Raw genomic sequence first — 23,601 nt, 5'->3', positions numbered from 1 at the left:
ATAAATCAAATAAACACAAACATTGAAGCTGCAAGTATGGTTTCTGCCCCAAAGGACCATTCCAGGTCTTCTGGTGGGGGAAGGAGGCTCAGTGGTGTTAAAGAAAACTATTGGATGGCATAAAACTGTGCCTTTTCCTGCCTATCCATACCATTTTGTAACACACATGGGATTCAAACAAGCTTTCCTCACATTTTTACAAAAAAATATTTTTGAGCTGTATGTCTCTCTATAGTGAATGTGTATATTTATTTTAAAAATCAACTGTTCCTGCTGCAGCAAGGCTTATCCTGCCCTTGCCATTATGTGGGCACAGAATGGGATACTGTTATTACTCACTAGCATGAGTATAGTGACAGTCAATAAAAGCAAGATACTACAGATGAAGGACAACTGCATAAGGAATAAAACCATATATTTAAAAGGTTTTTTTTAATCCCCTCCTTATGACTTAATACATGAATAGAGTAATGATATGGAGCTTGAGGTTCTGTGGCCTTATTTTTGGCAAAGCCAGAGACAATATGGTAGAGAAAGAGAGGACGCAGGACTAGGCTATGAAAAGTATGGGGAGAGTGGCTAAGGTGACTGGTCTTTGTTTTATTGTCACTCAGTTTAGTTATCCAGTGGAAAACAGCATAGAACAAATTCAACTTTCCTCTGCTTTCTCATTCTAGTATAAGACACTCCTTCAGTTTGATACTCATCTGAATAAGACAACACCGAAGGTAGACAAGCCATCTTTCAGCTGGAAGAAACATACCCTGCCTAATGATACTCCTAGTCGTGGTGAGACAATAAGTTTGAACTCTGCATCCCATTGGGAGGGTAGTAAGAACTGGTACCTTAACCCAGCTTTTCATTTCTCCTTTTGAATATCTGGCCCAATTTCAGATCAGTTTGGCTACTCAGTGGAAGCACTACTCCTACTGGGACTATTACCTGAGGTCACAGTAGTAAAAAATACACAGAAGAGTGAAAGTGCTTCTGCATATGTTCCAGCTGTTTCTACTTAACAAGTACAGTCCCTATTTTTTGCTACCTGTCCCTGATAAAATCACTGTTACATGCCGGGTTTTTTTGTAGAAAAAGTTCATCAGGAACTCTTTTGCAAATTAGGCCACACCCCCTGACATTCCCAGAAGTGTCGTTACCAGTTCAGTAGGTTACTTTCTGCATATTGACACAGAACAATACAGTGCCATCAGCTGCATTTCGTGGATGTGTGTTCTCATACAGCCCAATGAGAGACCTTGTTTCCTCCCCGCAACATGTCTGGAGAGCGAGAGCCATGTGGGCAGCGGCAGACTCAGCTTCTCCTGGGAGGCAGCACTCATGGGCAGCTCTGTGTCTCTCGCTTTCTTCACAATCTCTTTGGAGGCTGGAAGTGGCAGAGAGGATGAAGCACACAGTCTGAGAACACATGGCTGCCTAGTGCCTTTCCTCTGCCGGAGACCTTTTTTTGAGCCAGAGCCTTGGACAAGTCAGCCGGAACTGTGTTACTATTGGTTCCTGCTCGAAAAAAGCCCTGCTGTTACTGTTTTGTCCCTGGGATGCCTTGTGAATTGTGCTATAAATTGCTAGTAGTATCATTCTTCAGGGTTCAGTTCTCTCTCTAGGTTCCCATAAGGTAATTCTCTGAATGGGGAATAGATGCCTCTTGTATCAAGCACAGAGCCATGTAATTGAGTGCAAACACTAAAGCACCATGCTGCAGAGAGCCTGACATTTTGCATACTGCAACTGGCTGCTGTGGTGTATTTTGAACTGTTGATACTGTATTCCAGGCAGTTAATAATAATAATAATAATAAATTTATTTTTGTATCCTGCCCTCCCCCGCCATAGGCGGGCTCAGGGCGGCTCACAGACATGGAATACCATGATTCGAATAAAAACAATGTAAACAGCAATTTTAAATACAATTCAATTACATAAGTTAATTAAAATAAATAAAACAGGTGCTATAAGGTACTATGGATCATAATCATACATAAGATGGCTAGATGGCTACAGGTCAGTTTAGTTTAGTTTAGCCGGGTTTTGTCTTAAAAGCAAGCTGAAAGAGAAAGGTTTTGCAAGCCCTGCAGAATTGATTCAGGTCCCGCAGGGCTTGCACCATCTCTGGAAGTTGATTCCACCATCAAGGGGCCATTGCTGAAAAGGCTTGCTCCCTGGTTGTCTTCAATCTAGCCTCTCTTGGCCCAGGGATTATTAAAAGATTTTGAGATCTAGATCTCAGTGCTCTCTGGGGAACATATGGGGAGAGGCGGTCCCTAAGGTAGGCAGGTCCTCGGCCATATGGGGCTTTAAAGGTAATAACCAGCACTTTATAGCGAACACGGTACACAACCGGTAGCCAGTGCAGGTCCCGCAGCCCAGGCTGTACGTGTTCCCACCGAGGTAGTCCCACCAGCAGCCTGGCCGCCGCGTTCTGCACTACCTGAAGTTTCCGTGTTCGGTATAAGGGCAGCCCCATGTAGAGGGCATTGCAGTAGTCTAGTCTCGACGTGACCGTTGCATGGATCACAGTTGCTAAGTTATGTTTTTCTAGTGTGTGTATGTATATATATATATACACACACACGCGCGCATACACACACTTCCTGTGCTGTCTCTCCAAAGAATCTACATGATAAAATATGATAAAACCTTAGAAGAGCATAAGATCATTAACAATCAACAAACTTTTAATACCAAGGTTAAAATTTCAGATAGAGCACAATAACAGCATAAAACATTGAGTAGTTTAAGTCTCATATAACATTCTTAGACTTATAAGTAGAGTGTAAAAAACAATTTGAAAGATCAATCATGTAATGAAAAAGCCTGGGTTAAAAGAACTTTTTTGCCCTGGCACTTAAATGAGAGAGAGGAAGTTGCCAGGTGGGCCTCAAGGGGAAGGGTATTCCACAGGGAAGGGGCCACCACTGAAAAATCCCTGTCTCTGGTCACCCCGTGCTTCACCTCTGTTGGCAGGGGCACAGAGAGCAGAACTTGTGAGAAGGCTTTTAGCTGGTGGGCTGGACTATATGGGAGAAGGTCATTCTTAGGTATCCTGGTCCTAAACCATTTAGGGACTTACGAACTCATGCTCTGAATTGTGCCTGGAAACAAATGAACAGCCAGTGCCATCTTTCAGTGCATCAGAGTATCTTTAATTTAAAGACCAAACAGCTTATTGACTTCTAAAACAGTGCAAGACTAGCTATTGCTATAGTTATTTCACATATAGCAAACAGAGAAGAGCCTTTAGTAAAGTCTAAGTCTGTGGGCCTTATGAGGTGATCCTTAGTGTGAAAACAGGCCTGTTAACAAGCATGTTTTTATTTTCATTTATCAGGTTTGCATATAGTGCTGCAATGTTGCTAACTAAATATAACAATGATGCACTGGTTATGAGGTGCCATTTTCCCTTCATAAATAATTTCATGAGTGCTTCCATCCTGAATTATCAATAACTTTGTGAACCTTGCTTGCTATTATTGCACAGGATAATGACTTACTAATTTACACTAGCCATTCCTTACAGTTCAGTCCTAAGCAGAGTTACACCCTTCTAAGTCTACTAAAGTCAATGGGCCTAGAAGGATAGCATTTCTATCCTCGGCTGAGAAAGCTGTTGTTACTATGGAAACTTTTTGTGGCTGTGTTAAGAAGCAATGATGGTTGTACTTGAGAAAACATTTGGATTTTAGAACGATCACGTGATCAAATATTTATCTCTAACAAGAAGACTGAAAACAACTATGCAGGTTTTAAATGAAAGCTTAGATTCTCAAGATAAGATGTTCTGATTCCTCCTGTGTCAGAGCCAAACAGTCCCTGGCAATTCAGTTCACAATCCACCTGAGTATGCCTTGGGCTCTCACTCTGTATATTTTTAATAAGGTTTCAGAGGCCTGGAGCTAGTGTTCTATAATCTTAGGTACCTGTATTCATGTTCATGTTACATGCCCTCTGGTCAAACCAGTTTTGTAGTGCTTTCCGGAAAAACCAAAACTAGCCCTCTGAAGAACCAACAGTATTGCAGCAACATTTAATTAATCAATTCATTAACGGTATTTATAACCCTGCCTTTCAACATTGCTTACTATAGGACTTTATATAGCTTTACTTTCTTTCTTCCTGTATGTTAAAATGAGAAACTATATGACTAGAAGTACACCATGAGATATGCCCCTTTTCTTAATGCAAGGAAAGTTGTAGAGCATACCCTTGTTACAAGGGAGACCCCTGCGACAGTCATCTAGTTCTGGGAGAGAAACACAGAGGACGGCAAGCAAGGCACTGGCTTCTCTAGGCAGGAGGGCTAAGAGGCACTGTCTGTGTTACCTGTGAACTCAGAAGCCTTTGGAGAAGGAAGAGGGGGAGGAGCATTTATATAGCACTATGGCATGTTGGAAGTACTTTTCAACAACTTTGCCAAGCATTATCAATATTATTATCCTCTTGTTAGGAATGGGAGGTTAAGAGTGAGAAAAGCTGCTCCATGTGTCTTGTTGTGGGTTTATATTCTCTAGTCCCTATTGTTGCAGAGAAATAAGCGGAAAGTCATATCTCTGTAATGAAAAGGGTTAGAGACTATTTTGTACCACAGAGTTCCTGTTCCATAACTTAGTCTAGAGTTCTTTATTCATTAGGGTTCCCAGACTCCCACTTAGGGTGGGGGTTCTTCTGATTTTGGGGCTCCCAACCTGCTAGCGGAGGATCCCTATCCCCAAAGAGTTCCATTGTACCAGATGTGCCTGGCATTACGACATCACCCAGAAGTGACATCATCGTGCAGGACATATCGTGTAGGGATCAGGGCCACCTCACCCACTAGGCAAACTAGGTGATTGCCTAGGGCACCGGGAGGGCGGGGGTGCCAAATTAGGCTCCCCCCTCAGTCCCCCAGGCAAGCATCTAGTTTGCCTGCCCTGCTGGCCACCACCACCGCTGCCACCGCACACTCCTCCTTTCCCTTCCCCGCTGCCGCCCTCCCCTCCTTTACCTTCCCTTCCCCACCCCACCGTGATCACAACACGCCACATGGTGAGCGCAGCGGAACCCCCTTCCCTTCCCCACGTTTTCACAGCCTGCAGCACCTGGGCCCTGCTGGCCCGACGCAATGTGAATCTTCTCTTTAGAAACACGGGGCTGAAGTGAAGGCTTGATTCCCCCTCCCTTCCAGTTCTGGAAAGGGAGGGAGGAGAAGCCTTCAGTTCATCCTCGTCCTTCTAAAGAGAAAATTCACGTTGTGTTGGGCCAGCAGGGCCCAGGTGCCACATGCTGTGAATGCACAGGGAGGGGGGAGCGAAGGGAAGAAGGTGCCACCGCCTCACCTTGTTGCACTGGGGGGAGGAGGGGTGCTATGGAGCACAGTGGAGTGGAGTGCGGCGGTGGGGGTGCCTGCCTGGGGCGCCACCACTCCTTGAGCCGGCACCGGTAGGAATGCTCTAGCAATTGGGTAAAAACTGTATGACACCATAGAGTTTTTACCCAAATTGCTAGAGCATCCACCTGTGATGTGCTGGGCGCAATGATGTCACTTCTAGGTGATGTCATCACACCAGGTGCACTTTGCACATGAGAAACTTCCTCCTGCTGGAAGTCAGGTAAGACAGGGCAATCCTATTATCATATACTTCCTCCACCAGGAGTCAGGTAAGACCTGGCAATTCTATCATTCGTAGCTTAGTCCAGGGCTGGCTTAGGGCAAGAGTGTCAAACTGATTTCTTATGAGGGTTGAATCTGACATAAACAGGACATTGTTGGGCTGGGCTGTAAAATGGGGTTGCCAACCTCCAGGTAGGGCTGCCAGCCTCCAGGTGGCGCCTGGAGATCTCCTGCTTTTACAACTGATCTCCAGCTGGCAGACATCAGTTCCCTTGGAGAGAATGGCTGCTTTGAAGGGTAGACTCCATGGCAATATATAATGCTGAGGCCCCTCCCTTCCCCAAACCCCACCTTCTCCTGGCTCCACTCCCAAAGTCACCAGGTATTTTCCAACAGGTGGGGCCTATGTATCTCCCAGCTTATTGTTGCACTGTATTGTTTTAAATTGCTTTTATTGTAATTGTTTAAAATTGTTTTATTTATTGATTTTTGGGATACATGTTGTAAAGTGCCCTGAGCCCTTCAGGGGAAGGTGGTTTATAAATTGAATCAATCAATCAATTACATCTGACGTCTCCTGGAGAAAATGGCTGCTTTAGAGGATGGGTGCACAAAGTTAGACTTTGCTGATTCCCCACCCCCTCCCCTAACTGTGCCATCCCTGAACTCTGCATGCCAAATCTCCTGGAATTTCCCAACCCAGAGGAGCTTCCACATATGCTAAATAATGCAGTTTCAGTCCTCTTCAGCTACCATTTGCAAATGGATTTTGCCATTTCACACAGTTGCAAAGTGTATTGAAATTGCGTTATTTAGAGTGGGTAAACATGCCATTATAGAAGTGGGGGCCCGCAAAACTCACAGGGGGGAATCCCATATCCCACCCCCATTGCTGAGCCTTCCCCAGCCTAACCACCCACCCTGAAGGCTGGCAACAGCAATGTCTCAGCTTGTGCAGAGAACACTACTTTCTCCAGCCTGCTCTCCTGGTCTGCTCTGAACCTAAGACCCAGGGAAAAACATACAATGGCTGGTCATTCAAACTTCTCTTCCCTGTCTTCTAGGTCTACTCAGAGTGACAGTGACTCTCCAGGGTCTCAGGCTGAAGTATTTCTCTTCATAAGCCACATCCTGGTTCTTTTAACTGGAGATGCCAGGGATAGAACCTTACATGCCAAGCAGAGGCTCTTCAACTGTGCCATGACCTGGATAGCCTAGGCAAAAACATAATGCTAATGAAACAAACACTACCTTCAAGAAGAATACAGGGATGGGGATTATTGATAACCCTGAACTCTATAGACCCAGGTGGCTGCTGTGTCAGGTTCATTAAATACAAGAGAAAAGCCTCCAGCCAGATTCACAACAGTGTTTGCAACCAAACTCCCTCCCCTTCAGGCAGCAGTCTTAAAGAAATAAGCAATTGTAGCAGACTCAGGTTGCTGCTGTCTCAAGCTCAGTAAACACAAAAGAAAACCACCCCGAAGAACAACAGTGTTAAGGACCAACCTCCCCCCCCTCACACAACAAATTAAGGTTGCCAGGTCCAACTCAATACCTGGGGACTTTGGGCGTGGATGCTGGAGACTTTCCAATTCTCAAAATAAATAAATAATACAACAGTGTAGTTCCTCTGAATACAGCCTTCATTTCCTTGTCCTCTATTTTGCCTTCAAAGGGTTCCCTCAGCAGCTGCTCTTCCACTAAATGAAAGTGTAATTTGTCATACTGCCGCACGTCAGGCTTTGGTAGCATTTCTAAGCATGGCTTTATTAAGGGACATACACTCACAAAGCAGCCAAAATAAACACACAGTTTGCAAGCTCACACCCTTGTGTTCTCAGTGGGGCAATGATATTTAGAGCACTTTGCTCACAGGAGTTGCTGAATATAATAATCAGCTGTATTTCAACCAACTTCTTCAGATTGACCCAGGAAAATGAAGATAGATCTAGGTAGGTAGCCATGTTGGTCTGAAGCAACAGAATAAAGTTAGAGTCCAGTGGCACCTTTAAGACCAACAAAGTTTTATTCAAGGTATGAGCTTTAGTGTACACATACACTTCTTCAGTAAGGAGCAGTTTAGGTAGTATTTTCCTCCATCCCCTAATCAGGTTCTAATTAATTCTTTTACTATCCATTTTACTATTTTACTATACGAACAAGTTCCGAAACCAATGCAAAACAGAAGGACTGTGCTTTCTTCCTTTCTCACACTTTTCACACACTCACCAGGAACAGCCTGCTCACCTCCCCCTCCTCCTCCTCCTGCAAATATTTAAAGGCACATACACATTCCAAAATGTAAACAGTTTGCAAATAAATTCTAAACCTGCAGAGATTTAAAGGCACATTATGGGTATTGGGGTGGGGCTTCCCCACTGGCCAGCTGGCTGGCAGGAGGGGAGCCTGCGAAACCCACTGGACCTGGGGGCTGGCAAGCCTAACTTCAACAAATAAACAGCTCTAGGCAGACTCATGCTGCAATTTCAAGCTGAGTAAACACAAAAGAAAACCACCTGAAAGCACAACAATGTTAAGAACCAAGCTCCCTCCCCCTCACACAGCAAACTTAAAGAAATAAACAGCTCTGCAGTCTAGCAAACTCAAGTGGCTGCTGGGAACTGAGAAGCTTGGATGCCCTACCATCTGATCCCTGCATTCAATGATAGACAGTGGGGTGGGGTGGGGTGGAGAGAGCAGCAGGATGGATTAAAGCCTTGGATGGGGTGGTTCCAGCCTGTGGGCTGTTTGTTTGACGCCTCTGCATGACTGGGCAGTTTCTGCATGGGTTATGTGCCCTAGGTTTGATGCTATTGAAAAATGGGTTTTTTCTTGCTTCCCCATGCACCTCATGAGGTTTCGCCATTTTTTCTTAGCAATTTTCCAAATGATAGCAAAGCCTGGATGGCTGCCATATAAATAGAAAATTTGGGTCCTTTCCACATGACAGCCATTTTCCCTACGCCTGTCCCCCAAAACAGCCACTTCCTTCCCCTCCCCCTCTTAAAAAAACAGAATTGATTATCACTACGGTAATATAATAATCCCAGCTTTCATTTTTTAAAAAAGTCTGTAGTCTGTTTTGTTGCAGAGGTATAAGAGGAAAGTCACATCATGTAAGAGGTTATGGACTTACTTAAAAAAAAAATCCAGGGAATTCAGGGCACCTGGTACTTACAGATTGTTATAACAATATAAGGATATTCAATTGCTAATCTTAAAAAAATAACAAAACCTGGACAAGCCCTCATGACACAGGGGAAATGGCCACTGTTGGGGGACTGGGGCAAGGAAATAATGATAAAGCCTGCCATATGGAAGCCTTATTGCTCTTACAGGCAAATAGCACAACCTTTCCTTGTGGAAAAGACCTAATATATGAAAGAATGAGAATTCAACTGTTTCCTTCTGGGTAGGGCTGCTAACCTCCAGTTGGTGGCTGGAGATCTCCCATTATTACAGCTGATCTCCAGGTGACATAGATAGTTCACTTGGAGAAAATGGCTGCTTTGGAAGGTGGACTCTATTGAAGTTCCTCCCCTCCCCAAACCCTGCCCTCCTCCAGCTCCAGCTCCACCCCTAAAATCTCCAATATTTCACAACTCATGGTTGGAAACTCTACTTCTGGGTGCTCATAAAATAAAGTTTAAATCAGATGAACACATTTAATTGCTGGATGTAAGCTGGACTATGTTACCCTGATGTCCATTTCATGTATTATATGATTGCAGAAAAGTTTCCCCATGTTGCAGAGTTGCTTTTATTGCTTGAGAGAGGAATGCTATAGAATTTAATCTAGTATTTATAAATAGTAGGTAGAAGGAATTATGCTGGCGATATAAAAACAATACTGAGATTTTGAAATGGGAAAGACTCAGTCTACAATGCCAGAGATACAGAATAGTTCAGGTGATTAATACAGCGCCTAATAGGGAGAGTGCAAAATCCCAGACCAGAAAGCTGTACTTTCAGCAGGGTTTCAGTTTGACAATTTAAAAATATTTTCTTTTTAAATTACATTTCTTTTCAGATTCCAAACACATGACTCCTCAATTTCTCTAGACAATTTTCTGTCTGTGCAATTTGATCTGGTTATAATGAAATGCCTTGGCTCTTGGGGTGGTTGCTCTGTTTCAGGCTGCACAAGTTATTACATTTCTTCTCAAACTAGATGTTCAATTAAAATGAACCATAAAACTCATCAGCTCTTTACAACAACACCCTCCCCACCCCCCGGGTTGTAAAGACTAGTCTGTTTCAGTTTCTCAATACTTGTTTGGTTCAAAAGTTATTAAGTGTCCTTTCACCATATGATCTGAAATTCAGAAATGCAGTGTCATTATAATGACTGCTGGTACATATACCACAATAACAATTTGCTGCCCATGAAGCTGAAGTTTCTACCTTAAATTAAGGAGAAAGAAGTTGGGTGGGGAAGAGCGTGCGTGCAATGCGGTCTCTTGCATGATCATAATCACTAGAGGGCAGCAGACTCTCAGATATATGACTTTCTTTACACTTTAATTCCTTGCATTGTCTACTCTAAAGTATGCTTGGAGCTATTTTAGCTTTCTGTCACTCAGTCCAAGATGCAGGGCAAGAAAACACTAAGTAATTTGCCAATTGGAGAGCTGGTTTGGTGTAGTGGTTAAGTGTGCGGACTCTTATCTAGGAGAACCGGGTTTGATTCCCCACTCCTCCACTTGCATCTACTAGCATGGCCTTGGGTCAGCCATAGCTCTGGCAGAGGTTGTCCTTGAAAGGGCAGCTGCTGTGAGAGCCCTCTCCAGCCCCACCCACCTCACAGGGTGACTGTTGTGGGGGAGGAAGGTAAAGGAGATTGTGAGCCGCTCTGAGACTCTTCGGAGTGGAGGGCGGGATATAAATCCAATATCTTCTTCTTCTTCAATTAAATTTGCTTACTAACTTTTTTTTTTGCTTGCAAACATTTTCTATTGGTGACCCAGTGTCCTGCTTTCCTAGCAGGATCAGAGAGATGGAATGTTTGAACAAGGATGACATTGTTGGGCACAAGACTGGCCCTTGAATGTACAGGTAGATGGAGGGCATAAACATATGTCAAACAAACAAACAAAAAAGGCCAAGAGTTTGTAAAGGAGCTGGTGCAAGAACTGCCAATGGAGTTTAGAGCAGCTCATTAGGGCTAGATTGCTGACAAAGATCAGTCCTCTTCTTTATTTCCTTGCTCTTTGTGGATTCTGAAAACAGGGACAAGACACAGGTGGAACAAGACAAGAGAGCTTACCTTTTCTTTATGCAACTCTCTCAGCTTTTGTCTATACTCTTGCATTCACTGGAAACTGTACAATTCTTAAACTTTTAAACAATAAAAAAGGATAAAGCTGTATTCTAGCCTTTTAATACTGCTACTTATAACATGGAAATTGGTTGGCAGAAAGGCATTCTAGCAACTATTCAAGCTAATCTTCTAAACTTATATGAGACCAATAGATATACTGCGTACTCAGTTCTAAAGGAGTAGCTGTATCCATCTGTTACAGCTAAAATACAAAAGATCTTAAGGTTGCTTAAAAACTGTTTTACTGGCACATTTCCTTTCATGGACTAGAACCGATTACTGAAATTAGAGTTGAAACAATCTCTGGCCAAAGTTGGGGGGACGTATATCCCAACCTTCTTTATAAGTGATTTTAAAAGTGCCAGGTATCTAGAAAAGATACAGCCAATTAAGATCAGGCGGATGCTGTCCTTGGCACGCTTGAACATCCTGGACACAGCAGTACTGAGGGGCCGTTTCCATAAGATTCCGCTAGAAGACAGGATCTGTCCGTGCGGCCTGGAGGAGGTTGACACTGTTCCCCATCTTATTCTGAACTGTCTCTTCCATACAGAGGTAAGGTACAAACTTCTGCGGAACCACCTAATGTTAGCTGAATCTTTAAATCAGGCTCAAGTCATGCACTTCCTCCTTGGGGACGGGTGTGATCAACTTTCCCTGGATCTTGCAAAGTTTCTATATGTTTCCGACCTTGACAGGAAGAAATTTAACACTGCTTGTATTTGAAAGAAAGTTGCCCTTGTTAAGTATTGCCTATATCAGCTAATTTTATTACTACTTTGATAGTTGTACATAGTTATTATATTGTTATGTGATATTTTAGATTGGTGTTGTGTTGTGTTGTATTGTTATCGATGTGTTGTGTTGTTGCTGTTGATTGGCCTAGAGCCGTATTAAACTGACTGACTGACTGACTTCATGGACTAGAATCCACGGGGTCAAAAATAGTGTTCTGGTAAGTTTGAGAACATAAGAGAAGCCATGTTGGATCAGGCCAATGGCCCATCCAGTCCAACACTGTGTCACACAGTAGCCAAAAAAGCCAGGCACCATCAGGAGGACCATCAGTGGGCCAGGACACTAGAAGCCCTCCTTCTGTGCCCCCCCAAGCACCAAGAATACAGAGCAACACTTCCCCAGACAGAGAACTCCAACAATCTCTCTCGGCTTGACTTCGCGAACGAAGATTTAAGAAGGGTGCAGTATTCCACGTCTGCTGCAGGCTCGCTGGTGGCTGACAAGACCAATGCGGGACAGGCAGATCCGGCCACAGTGGCTGCAGGGAAAAGTCTGATTTGGGGTTGGTGCTGTAGCAGTGCGATTCTTCCTCAATCTCCTTTTGCCCTCAAGACCAGCTATGCGTGCGTTCTCAAAGAAAGAGACAGCCTGGTGGATGGTGTGCCTCCATGCTTTGCAATCTGAGGCTAGGTCAGACCACTGGTGATGGTTGATGCGACAGGTGCCAAGGGATTTCTTCAAGGAGTCCTTGTACCTCTTCTTTGGTGCCCCTCTATTTCGATAGCCGGTGGAAAGTTCGCCATACAGAGCAATCTTGGGAAGGCGGTGGTTTTCCATCCTAGAAATATGCCCTGCCCAGCGCAGCTGCATCTTCAACAGCAGTGCCTCGATGCTTGTAACCTCTGCCCTCTTGAGGACTTCAGTGTTAGTCACAAAGTCACTCCAGTGGATGTTGAGGATGGTGCGAAGGCAGCGCTGATGAAAGCTCTCAAGGAGTCGCAGGTGATGACGGTAAAAAACCCACGATTCGGAGCCGTAGATGAGGGTTGTCATCACAACCGCTTTGTAAACATTGATCTTTGTGCCTTTTTTCAGATGCTTGTTGCTCCACACTCTTTTGTGTCGTCGGCCAAATGCACGGTTTGCCTTTGCCAGCCTGTTGTCAATCTCCTTGTCGATCTTGGCATCTGAGGAGATGATGCACCCCAGGTAGCTGAACTGCTGGACTGTCTTCAGAACTGATTCACCCACAGGGAGGGTGATAATCTTCCTGGGGTGCAGGCTGGTGGAGAACTTCTGTCTTCTTCAGACTAACTTCTAGGCCGAATAGCTTGGCAGCCTCTGCAAAGCAGGACGTCATATGCTGCAGAGCTGATACCGAGTGGGAGACGAGTGCAGCATCATCAGCAAACAGTAGCTCTCGGATAAGTTTTTCCATTGTCTTGGAGTGAGCCTTTAGTCGCCTCAGGTTGAACAGGCTGCCATCGGTGCAATAGCGGATGTAGACACCATCATCATCATCTAGATCTACTGTGGCTCTTTGAAGCAGCATGCTAAAGAAGATCGTAAAGAGAGTTGGCGCGAGAACACAGCCTTGCTTTACACCTGTGCCTATTGGGAAAGGCTCTGAGAGGTCGTTGCAGTGTCTGACTTGGCCTCGCTGGTCTTCATGTAGCTGGATGATCATGCTGAGGAACCTTGGGGGACATCCTAAACGTTCCAAGATTTGCCACAGGCCTTTCCTGCTAACGGTATCGAAAGCTTTGGTAAGGTCGACAAAAGTCACATATAGACCCTTGTTCTGTTCCCTGCATTTCTCTTGGAGCTGCCTGAGAACAAATACCATGTCGGTGGTGCTCCTGTTAGCTCTGAAGCCGCACTGGCTCTCTGGGAGGAGTTCTTCTGCAATGGTGGGCATCAGTCTGTTCAGGAGTATTCTGGCAAGGATTTTGCCTGCGATGGAGAGCAGGGTTATTCCCCGGTAGTTGGAGCAGTCTGACTTTTCTCCTTTGTTCTTGTGTAGAGTGATGATGATTGCATCACGAAAGTCCTGTGGTAGTTTGCCTTGTTCCCAGCAGGTGACAAGTACTTTGTGAAGTGTGCTATGTAGTACTGTGCCCCCATGCTTCCAGATCTCTGGTGGGATTCCATCAACTCCCGCTGCCTTGCTACTTTTCAGTTGCTTGATGGCTTTAACAGTCTCTTCTAGGGTGGGGATCTCATCCAACTCTGTTTTCACTGGTTGAAGTGGGGTGAGGTGGATTGCTGAATCTTGAACTACGTGGTTGGCACTGAAGAGAACCTGAAAATACTCTGACCACCGGTTCAGTATGGATGCCTTGTCTGTGATGAGCACTTGGCCGTCTGCACTACGCAAGGGACTCTGAGCCTGATATGATGGACCATATACTGCCTTCAGGGCTTCGTAGAACCCTCTTAAATCACCAGTGTCTGCACACAGCTGGGTTCTCTCTGCAAGCTTGGTCCACCACTCGTTCTGAATGTCTCGAAGCTTGCACTGGATGTTGCTACATGCAGCGCGAAAGATTGCTTTTTTCCCAGGACAGGAGGGCTGAGCAAGATGTGCTTGGTAGGCAGATCTCTTTTTCGCTAGTAATTCTTGGATCTCTTGATTGTTCTCGTCAAACCAGTCCTTGTTCTTCCTTGTGGAGAACCCGAGTACTTCTTCAGAGATCGACAGGATGGTAGTTTTTAGGTGTTCCCAGAGTGCTTCTGGAGAAGGGTCTGTGGGGCAACTGGGGTCCTCAATTCTTGACTGGAGTTTTGCCTGGAAGGCAGCTTTAACTTCAGCTGACTGAAGGCTGCCAACCTGAAGCTTCCTCCGAGGGATACCTCCTCTCCTGGGTGTGGGTTTAAAGTAAAGACGGAGATTGCAGCGTACAAGACGATGATCCGTATGACATTCCGCACTGGGCATTACTCGGGTGTGTAAGACATCTCGAAGGTCTCTCTGGCGCACCAGAATGTAGTCGATAAGGTGCCAGTGCTTGGACCGTGGGTGCATCCAGGTTGTCTTCAGGCTGTTCTTCTGCTGAAAGATAATGTTGGTGATGGTGAGCTGGTGCTCCATGCAGAATTCTAGCAGGAGATGCCCGTTATCATTGCAGTTGCCAAAGCCGTGTTTGCCAAGTACTCCTTTCCAGGCTTCCGAGTCTTTACCTACTCTGGCATTGAAGTCGCCAAGGATGATCACCTTGTCCTCTGTAGGGGTCTTCTGTGCGAGGTTGCGTAGATCAGCATAGAACTTGTTCTTTTCTGCAGGATCTGCTTGAAGGGTTGGGGCATACACACTGAAGAGTGTTGCATGCTGCTTGTTTTAAAGTGGGAGGCGCATAGACATGATGCGATCTGAGTGACCTGTTGGCAGGTTTTCGAGTTTGGAGGCAATGGAGTTCCTGACCATGAAGCCAATGCCAGAAAGGCGGCTCTCAGCCTTTGACTTACCCGACCAGTAGAGGGTATAGCCAGCACCGTGTTCTTGAAGACTACCTTCCTCAGGGAAATGGACCTCACTGAGAGCTGCTATGTCAATATTCAACCTGAGAAGTTCGTGGGCAACTAGAGCAGAGCGTCGTTCAGGGCGACCACTGTCTACTGTGTCAAGCATGGTTCTGATGTTCCAACACACAACTTTAGTCTTTGCACATTTCGTGAGGCAGGTGCATGCCTTTTCTTTGTTGTTATTTTTTGACCGCAAGTAAGGATGCCCGTTGACCGCGGATAGCCAACTGGGGGGGGAGACGAGATTTGTTTAGGCCACCTTTTCTCCGTGCGGAGCAAGCAGTGCTGTCCCTAGATAAGGCTGCTTGGTCGTTCAGGGTGCTGCTGAAAAATGCTTTCATCTCCGGGTCAGCATCAGGTGACCAATACCCTGAACCGCCTACATGCAGGATCGGGACTGCGGCTTCCAGTGGCATCTTCCACCTGCCATTTCGCCCCTTGCCCATCGCTGCAGGACTTGGTGTGTTGTGGGTTGTGGATGTGGATATGCCCTTCAGGCCTGCGCAGAGGAATTTTTAGGTGAAGCACAGTGTGCGTGGTACTGGCTCCACCCTTTCACCTTGGGGTCATCTGCCACGGCCCAGTAAGCCGGGACGCCGGCAGCGAGTCCTCCAGGTGGTAGGTGTTATATTAACGAGCTCTATCTGCCCGGGTTTGATGTTAGAGTTTTCCTTCTCTTGGCTGGTGAGGTTGGTGAGCCCAGCCTGCCCATCCAGTTATACCGCCGGACATTCGGTTGCACCATGACGTGGCAAACTCTGTGAGAAATGGGGGGGACCAGCGGGAAGGTGTTGCCATGGATGCAGTAATGCAGGAGAGACCATTGCAGTGACCATCTGCCAGGCATAGCCGGACAGTGACCACGCGGTGTTCACTACACCAGGAAAGGAGAGGCTATGTATTGCGCATACACTTTCCCTGGGGGGGGCAGGATACCCAAGAGGGAGCCCACCCCCCCTCCCCCCCAACAATACGCTGTGGCTAATAACCACTGATGGACCTCTGAGCCATATGTTTATCCAACCCCCACTTGAATCTGGCTATGCTTGCAGCTGCCACCACTTCCTGTGGCAGCGAATTCCATGTGTTAATCACCCTTTGGGTGAAGAAGTACTTCCTTTTATCAGTTCTAACCCGGCTGCTCAGCAATTTCATTGAATGTCCATGAGTTCTCGTATTGTGAGAAAGGGAGAAAAGTACTTCTTTCTCTGCCTTTTCTATCCCATGCATAATCTTGTAAACCTCTATCATGTCACCCCTCAGTTGGCGTTTCTCCAAGCTAAAGAGTCCCAAGCATTTTAATGTTTCTTCACAGGAAAAGTATTCCAACCCTTTAATCATTCTAGTTGCTGTTTTCTTGACTTTTTCCAGTGCTATAATATCTTTTTTGAGGTGCGGTGACCAGAATTGTACACCAGAATTGGACCAGAATTCCAAATGAGGCCGCACCATCAATTTATACAGGGGCATTATGATATTGGCTGATTTGTTTTCAGTTCCCTCCCGAATAGTTCCCAGCATGGCGTTGACCTTTTTTATTACAATTGCACACTGTCTCAACATTTTCAATGAGTTATCTACCACAACCCCAAGATCTCTCTCTTGGTCCGTCTCTGCCAGTTCACACCCCATCAACTTGTATTTATAGTTAGGATATTTGGACCCAATGTGCATTACTTTGCACTTGGTCACATTGAACCTCATTTGCCATGCTGACACTCACTCACCCAGCCTCGATAGATCCCTTTTGGTGTGCGTCACAATCCTCTCTGGTTCTCACCACCCTGAACAATTTAGTGTTATCTGCAAACTTAGCCACTTCACTGCTTACTCCCAACTTCAAATCATTAATGAAAAAGTTAAAAAGCATTAGACTCAGTACTGAGCCCCACAGTACCCCACTGCTTACCACCCTCCACTGTGAAAATTGCCCATTTATGCTCACTCCCTGTTTCTTATTAATTAGCCAGTTTTTGATCCATAAGAGAACTTGTCCTTTTACCCCATGACTCTCAAGCTTACTAGGGAGCCTTTGATGAGGAACTTTATCAAAAGCTTTCTGGAAGTCAAGGTAAACAACATCTATTGGGTCCCCTTTGTCCACATGTTTGTTCACCCCTTCAAAGAACTCTAACAGGTTGGTGAGACAAGATCTTCCCTTACAGAACCCATGCTGAGGCTTCCTCAATAACTTTTGCTGTGCAAGTGTGGTGCCTTTTCTACCCAACAATGTAAGTGATTCCTGGTCTATAACCTTCCTCCAAACTGATGCAGGATTGCTATGAGTTCTGGCCAAGCTACCTGCTTCATCTGCCCTTCTGACATGCCTCCCCTGTAGTAGATAATCCATGTGGACTTGAAACGGGTGGATTTATAGAACTGCACCATGTTGGTCAGGTCCTGGATCACTTCCTGACTGTATATAAAAGCTCTTGGGAAGTTTCCTGGCAGGAGGTCTGAACCTGCACTGTAGCACAGTAGCGACTGGGGTGGCCATCCATGCTGCCTACTGCAGCAGCTATGGAAGGCTTCTTCCCATCCCCAGCAGGTGGGTGAGTGACATTTTAGAGTTATATAAAAGGTCCAGATTTTAAGTTCTTATGTATGGATTTTAAATGCTAATTTTTAGAGATAGTCCTCTTATATTTAGATCAATTTTAAATGTTAAATCTTAGAGATATTCCTGTTATATTTAGATCAACTTTATTCTTAAATGTTTTATTGAATAGTTTTTGCTTTTGATTTGTACTGGTCATTGGCCAATACATTGACTATCATGCTGTGCAAGTGCATTCTGACCACATTTTGAAAATGTGGTTTGTTTGATCTAGAACTGACTCTTTCTGGAACAATTAAAGAGGAAGTGTGAATATAAACACATCTCGCCCTCTACATTGGTTTACGAGTATAGGATCCTCAGATAGCCTAAAGTCCTCTGTTTGGCTGGTAGGATATTACAATATCACTCAGACGTGGAAGTTTTCTCCTTGCAACTCTGATAGCAGGATGCAAACAGTAACATTTTTCACTAACCGTTGAGTCTAAAATTGCCAACTGCTTAAAGGCTGTCATTTTTGAGTGTGTGTGCTAGGTTATTCTGTTTTCATTCAGTATCTGTTTTAATATTCTTCTTGAGGTTGTCTGATTGCCCATTTCACTTTCACAGGTCCACACATTCTGGTTATAGCTGTTTTCACACTTACTGGGACAGTAGTGCTGGTTCTGATCATCGCTTTGCTGGTGCTGAGGTACAATCCTCTGTTCCTCTTCCTCCTTCAATCTTGGGCATGGGTTCTTGAGTTATTTCTGAAGTATGCATTTCTAAAGCCTTTCCTCTTCACAGGCATTTCAGTGCAAATGACTTCTGCTGTAATGCTCCAAGTTCTGCTAATTAATCAAGTATCCTATTGTAGATTTGTTGTCTAATGCTAGAATCCTTGTGTTTTACCTATCTCACATTAAGGGTTCCTTTACTCAATACACTCTCCCTCCTTCGTTCTTCCTCCCCATCTGTCTCTGACTCTGTCTCACACACACAACATCTGTGTAAAGAAAATACAGAAGAGACAATGAAATCCGGCAGAAGAGATGGTCACACATAGCACCTGACAAGATCCTGCCTTTGGAGACCAATGAGACAAACTATGTCAGCCTGAAGGTATGAGGCAGCAGCCATCTGAGGCAGAGGTTTTCATCTGCTTAATACATAGAGTAGTGCTTGTTCTCTGTACACTGAACAGTTACAGTGAAATAATAGATGCTACCTATAAGACTGCTCTGCAGTCTCCTAATTTCTCCTGCTCTGCATGGATGAAAATTATCCAGACTGATTCCACAGTAGCATTTGCTCTACCCTTGGCTCAACCGATTGATTCCCCTCCAGTTGCTGCACGGCTGCATCTCCCTCTAGTTTCCCCCACGTCTTCCTGATTTTGTTTTTTAGAGATCAGGAAGATGTGGGGGAAATTGGAGGGAGATGCAGGTCAAAATGCAGTTGCACAGCAACTGGTGGAGAATTGATCAATTGAACCAGGTAAAGCAGAAGCCTGAGGGCAGAGCAACTGCTACTGCGGAATTGGTGCCAGTTTGTTACAACTCCATTAACAGTCTTTTCATCATAAAGGTGATAGTGAAGCAAGCAATGTATTACTTTCAGTTCTGTTTCACTGGGCGTATGCTTGCACAACAGTATTACTAATCAAAATGTAAGCCATTATGTTATGGGGATGATGCACTTTCCAGTGAAGTCCATACCCTTTTCCTTGAAAGCATGCCACAAACATATTTGAGCCTTTGCTTGATACTCCCACAAATGACTTTTTATGATAGGAACACAATATTCCATTGGCATGTCATAAATTGTGGGAGGACAGATCATTAGACTGTATTCCTTTACCAGAGTTGTACATTGGAGGAGCAGTTCTTCACCATTTCTCTGCAGGTGTACTCCTACTTAGAAACTGTGCAATGGGGGAATGTACTATCTCCACACTTACACCTAACAAAAGCTAAAATAAAAATAAAGGGAGAGGAATGATTTTTCATTAAGTATGCCCCAAATAATATCCAATAGAAGTGCTCAACTCTCACACAGTCATAGTAGCACTGATTGCAATATTTGGAGAAAGTATCAGCTTTCTCAGGTATGAAATAGTGCTTTAAGTACTTGGAAAATGCAATAAATATTCCCCCCCTCTTCACTCTCAACAAAAGTGCTGTCTTGAGTTAAGTTTTTGAACTGTGAGCCGCTTAAGGGACATTTTAAAAGTAGAAAAGTAGCCTGTGTAGGCAAATAGATCAGTGAACAGTGAGAATAACAAGAAACACATGTGGCTTGATTCCTCATGCACAAAACATCACAATAACACTCATGCTGGGCATTCTGTTTTGCTTTCTGGAACACACAGCATATTATGAGCCTTCTTTGTTTCTCAGATCGATGAAGACAAAAGGCGTGACACCACCCAGAGGCTGCGTCAAGGGAAATATGACAAGAAGGTATGTCTACCCCAGCATCAGATTTCTTTGACCTCTCTAGAAGGGATCTTCTGCAAGGCAAATGTCAAGGTGCAGTTTCACACCTATCCCTAGTAAGTCACAAAGCTGAGCAGATTAACAATGGGGTGTAACCTTGGTTGGTTCCACACAGGGGTGTGAAATTCCACCCCCTTAGTGGAAGCAGCAGCAAGCAAATTTAGTGGCAGGCAGGGGCAACATTCACACTCTACTATCTCTGTGTCACTCCCTGCTGGTGCCACCCACGTACAATGTGACAAGAATCTGACTGGGAGCTCTGCAGCCCAGCAATTCCCCTCAAAAAGCTGAGAAGTGGCACAATCACAGTGGGGCTGCCCTTCAGCTGTTAAAGAAAAAAAAGCCCCGTTAAAGAAGCAAAGAGGGGAATGGCGCTTAACTTCACCATTGAACATATGAAGCTGCCTTATACTGAATCAGACCTTTGGTCCATCAAAGTCAGTATTGTCTTCTCAGACTGGCAGCAGCTCTCTGACCATTGGCTGTGGTCAGAACTTTTACATGGAGGTTCTATCCATACCTGTAGCATGGAGAACCAGCATGGTATAGTGGTTAAGAGCAGTGGCTTCTCATCTGAAGAAGTGGGGTTGATTCTCCCACTTCCTCACATGCAGCTGTTGGGTGACTTTGGGCCAGTCACAGTTACCTCAGAACTTTCTCAGCCCCACCTGCCTCACAAAGTGTCTGTTGTGGAGAGAGGAAGGGAAGGAGAATGTAAGCCACTTTGAGACTCCCTAAGGTAGAGAAAAGTAGGATATAAAATCTCCTCAAATTGGAACAAAGGGGCCTTTTCTTTGTTTAGCATAAAAGGGAAAGCCCTAGAAGCCCCATGAGCCATGCTTGGTGTCACATGGAAGCTGCTAAACAAAGTGAGGGCATTCTGTGTTCCATTCAGTGAAAAATCTTAATGTGGAAATGGCCCTTGTTCTCCTTTCAGGCCCAATTCATTGGCAGGTACTTCATATTGAAAAATGGACACATGAATCATTGGCTTACTGTAGCACAATAGATATTGTTTGGAGGAACAGCAGCCTGATCTGGTGTGAAGTGTAATAGATGATTAACACTATGCTTTAGTCACACACATTTAACTCTGCTTTTGTTGCCTGTTCACATGTGTAATGTGAGCGAGTACACAAAGAAGCCATGGCCCTCAGTTTGGAATAGCTGTGCAAGGCTGTTATATGTTGTAAGCCGCTCTGAGCCTGCTTCGGCGGGGAGGGCGGGATATAAATAAAATGTATTATTAGTATTATAAAACATTTTGATCATTAATTCATAGAGTCCCATGAGTCAGAAGGGACTTAACAGCACCTAACACACACACACACACACGCAAAGAATTTGTAATCAACTTTAAAAAATACAGTTACTATCAGAACATTTGTAAAGATCAGTGATATTTACTCTTTACTGATCTTGCTAAATAGCAATTAATAGGAATCAATATATCTAATTCTCATACCTGAATCCAGAGTATGGTGTCATAGACAGATCTACTATAAACCTGAGAAAAGCCTCAGGTTTGAGGAAAAATGAAATCTGCCTCCTAACAAGCGGAAGGTTAAACCCCACCAAATGATGAAAGGAATGACAGTAGATTTAAGAAATGGATGTCCTCAATGGCTGTTGCCAGGCAACCAGAACCAGTATTGCTAGACTTCAAGCCTTGGTTTCTGGCAGGAAAAGGCAGGGAAGAAGGGTCAGGGCTTTTTCCAGGGTTGTTTTGAAGACTCATTGGGGCTAACCCTGGCAGCAACCACAGGTGACTTGGTACCATGTGACTTGCATGACTCACCTAGACCTAGCTGATTGCTACTTTTCAACAACAGCCACCCTATGAAAGCTGGTGTGGTGTAGTGGTTAGAGTTTTAAATTAGAATCTGGGAGACCTGGGTTTGAATCTGACTCTGCTGTGGAAACTCACTGGGTGCTTTGGGACCAGTTGCACACTCTCAAACTAACCTACTTCATAGGGTTGTTGTGAAGATAAAGTGGAGAAGAGAAGAATGATGTAAGTTGTTTTAGATCCCCACTATGGAGAAAGGTTAGATAGGAATGAAGCAAATAAATAATTAATATAATTGAAGATGGGGGAGCAGATTAAGGGTAAGTTGTTGGTGAGTGTGAAGAGAAGGAAGTAGGGAAAGGTGAAGCATGGGGGCTTCATGCCACTGCATAACTGGGCCTGGCTCATATGCAGACCCCTAGCCACAGGGGGCCTGGGGGGACTGCCCCCCACCCCCCCTTGCACCTTTATGGCCCCTCCATTCCCTGGCCCACTCTCTCTGCTGCCACTTCTCTGGCGGCCCTGGATCTCCCCACCACTCTGGCGGCCCCCACCCCGCTTGACGGGCACCTCCCCCTCCCTTCCTCCCACCCACCCGCTGAAGCAGTAAAGAGCAGGTGGCCCGCTGGCAGGAAAAATCTGCAGGAAAAGCCGTGCTGTGTGGTCGGCTGAAGCAGCCGTGGCTGAGGAGGGCCAGACAGGTAGAAGGAGCCGGGAGACAGAGGAGAGGAGGCAGAGAGTGGGCCCCGGCCCAGGGAGTAGGAGCGAAGGGGCGCAAGGCTTGGCGAGATTAGGGGGGGCGGCCCACTGTGCGCCCGCTGGGAGGTTGCTCCACTTTGCTTCTTGTCCGGCTTCCTCGTGGGGTGGTGGGGGGTTGTCTGGGAAGGACTCATTGGCTCCCATCCCTTCCACCCACTCCCTGCCATCACTGGTGGGAAACAAACCCACTCACCAGCTCTATAAGCCAGGAGTTGGTGGCCAGGGCACTTGACCCGGGCTGGCGGTGGCAGAAGGGAACCTCCAGTCCTGGCTCTTCTCTCTCCTTTTGGCGTGTTGTCTCAGAAGTGCTGGCTCTGGCCACCAACCTCCCATCTCCTCCTGGCGCACTCAGCATATTCAGCGGGTGGGTGGGAGGGAGGGGGAGGTGCCTGCAGAGTGGGGCGGGGGCTGTCAGAGCAGTGGGGAGATCTGGGGCCACCAGAAAAGTGGCAGCACAGAGAGTGGGGGGCCCCTCCACCCCAAATTTTTTTCCGTGGGCCCCCCCAACTAAAATTTTTGGCTACAAGCCTGCTCATATAGCATCATGCAACTTGGCAAGAGTTAGTTTGGGGAAAAAGCTGCCTGGGAAGGAGAGACGGAAGCAGGAAAAGGGGAGATGCTACTGGGGCTACCAGAGAAGAAAAAGAGGAACTAGTGCGGGAGGGCTAAATGAGATGCTGTCCACAAGTCCTAGAGCAGTGATGGCAAACCTTTTAGAGACCGAGTGCCCAAGCTGCAACTCAAAACCCACTTATTTATCGCAAAGTGCCAATACGGCAATTTAACCTTAGATTCAGAGTGAAAGGCAGGATATAAATCCAATATCATCTTCTTT

The 23,601-nt window shown here is 45.4% G+C and overlaps 1 protein-coding gene across 2 annotated transcripts in view; it reads left to right on the top strand.

Annotated features, from left to right (window-relative positions):
* Nucleotides 1–23,601, top strand: part of GUCY2C (guanylate cyclase 2C) — a 136,540-nt gene that overhangs the window by 27,998 nt on the left and 84,941 nt on the right. For both annotated transcript variants that reach the window (XM_060245314.1, XM_060245313.1), the window contains exons 9-12: nucleotides 678–789; nucleotides 18,351–18,432; nucleotides 18,737–18,842; nucleotides 20,120–20,182. In XM_060245314.1, coding sequence (XP_060101297.1) covers nucleotides 678–789; nucleotides 18,351–18,432; nucleotides 18,737–18,842; nucleotides 20,120–20,182 — 363 coding nt within the window. The remainder of the gene's footprint in view (nucleotides 1–677; nucleotides 790–18,350; nucleotides 18,433–18,736; nucleotides 18,843–20,119; nucleotides 20,183–23,601) is intronic.

Source organism: Heteronotia binoei, chromosome 8 (genome assembly GCF_032191835.1).
Source record: "Heteronotia binoei isolate CCM8104 ecotype False Entrance Well chromosome 8, APGP_CSIRO_Hbin_v1, whole genome shotgun sequence".
NCBI lineage: Eukaryota > Metazoa > Chordata > Lepidosauria > Squamata > Gekkonidae > Heteronotia > Heteronotia binoei.
The sequence above is the reverse complement of the archived record's forward strand: the minus strand, read 5'-3'. Positions and strand labels throughout refer to the sequence as shown.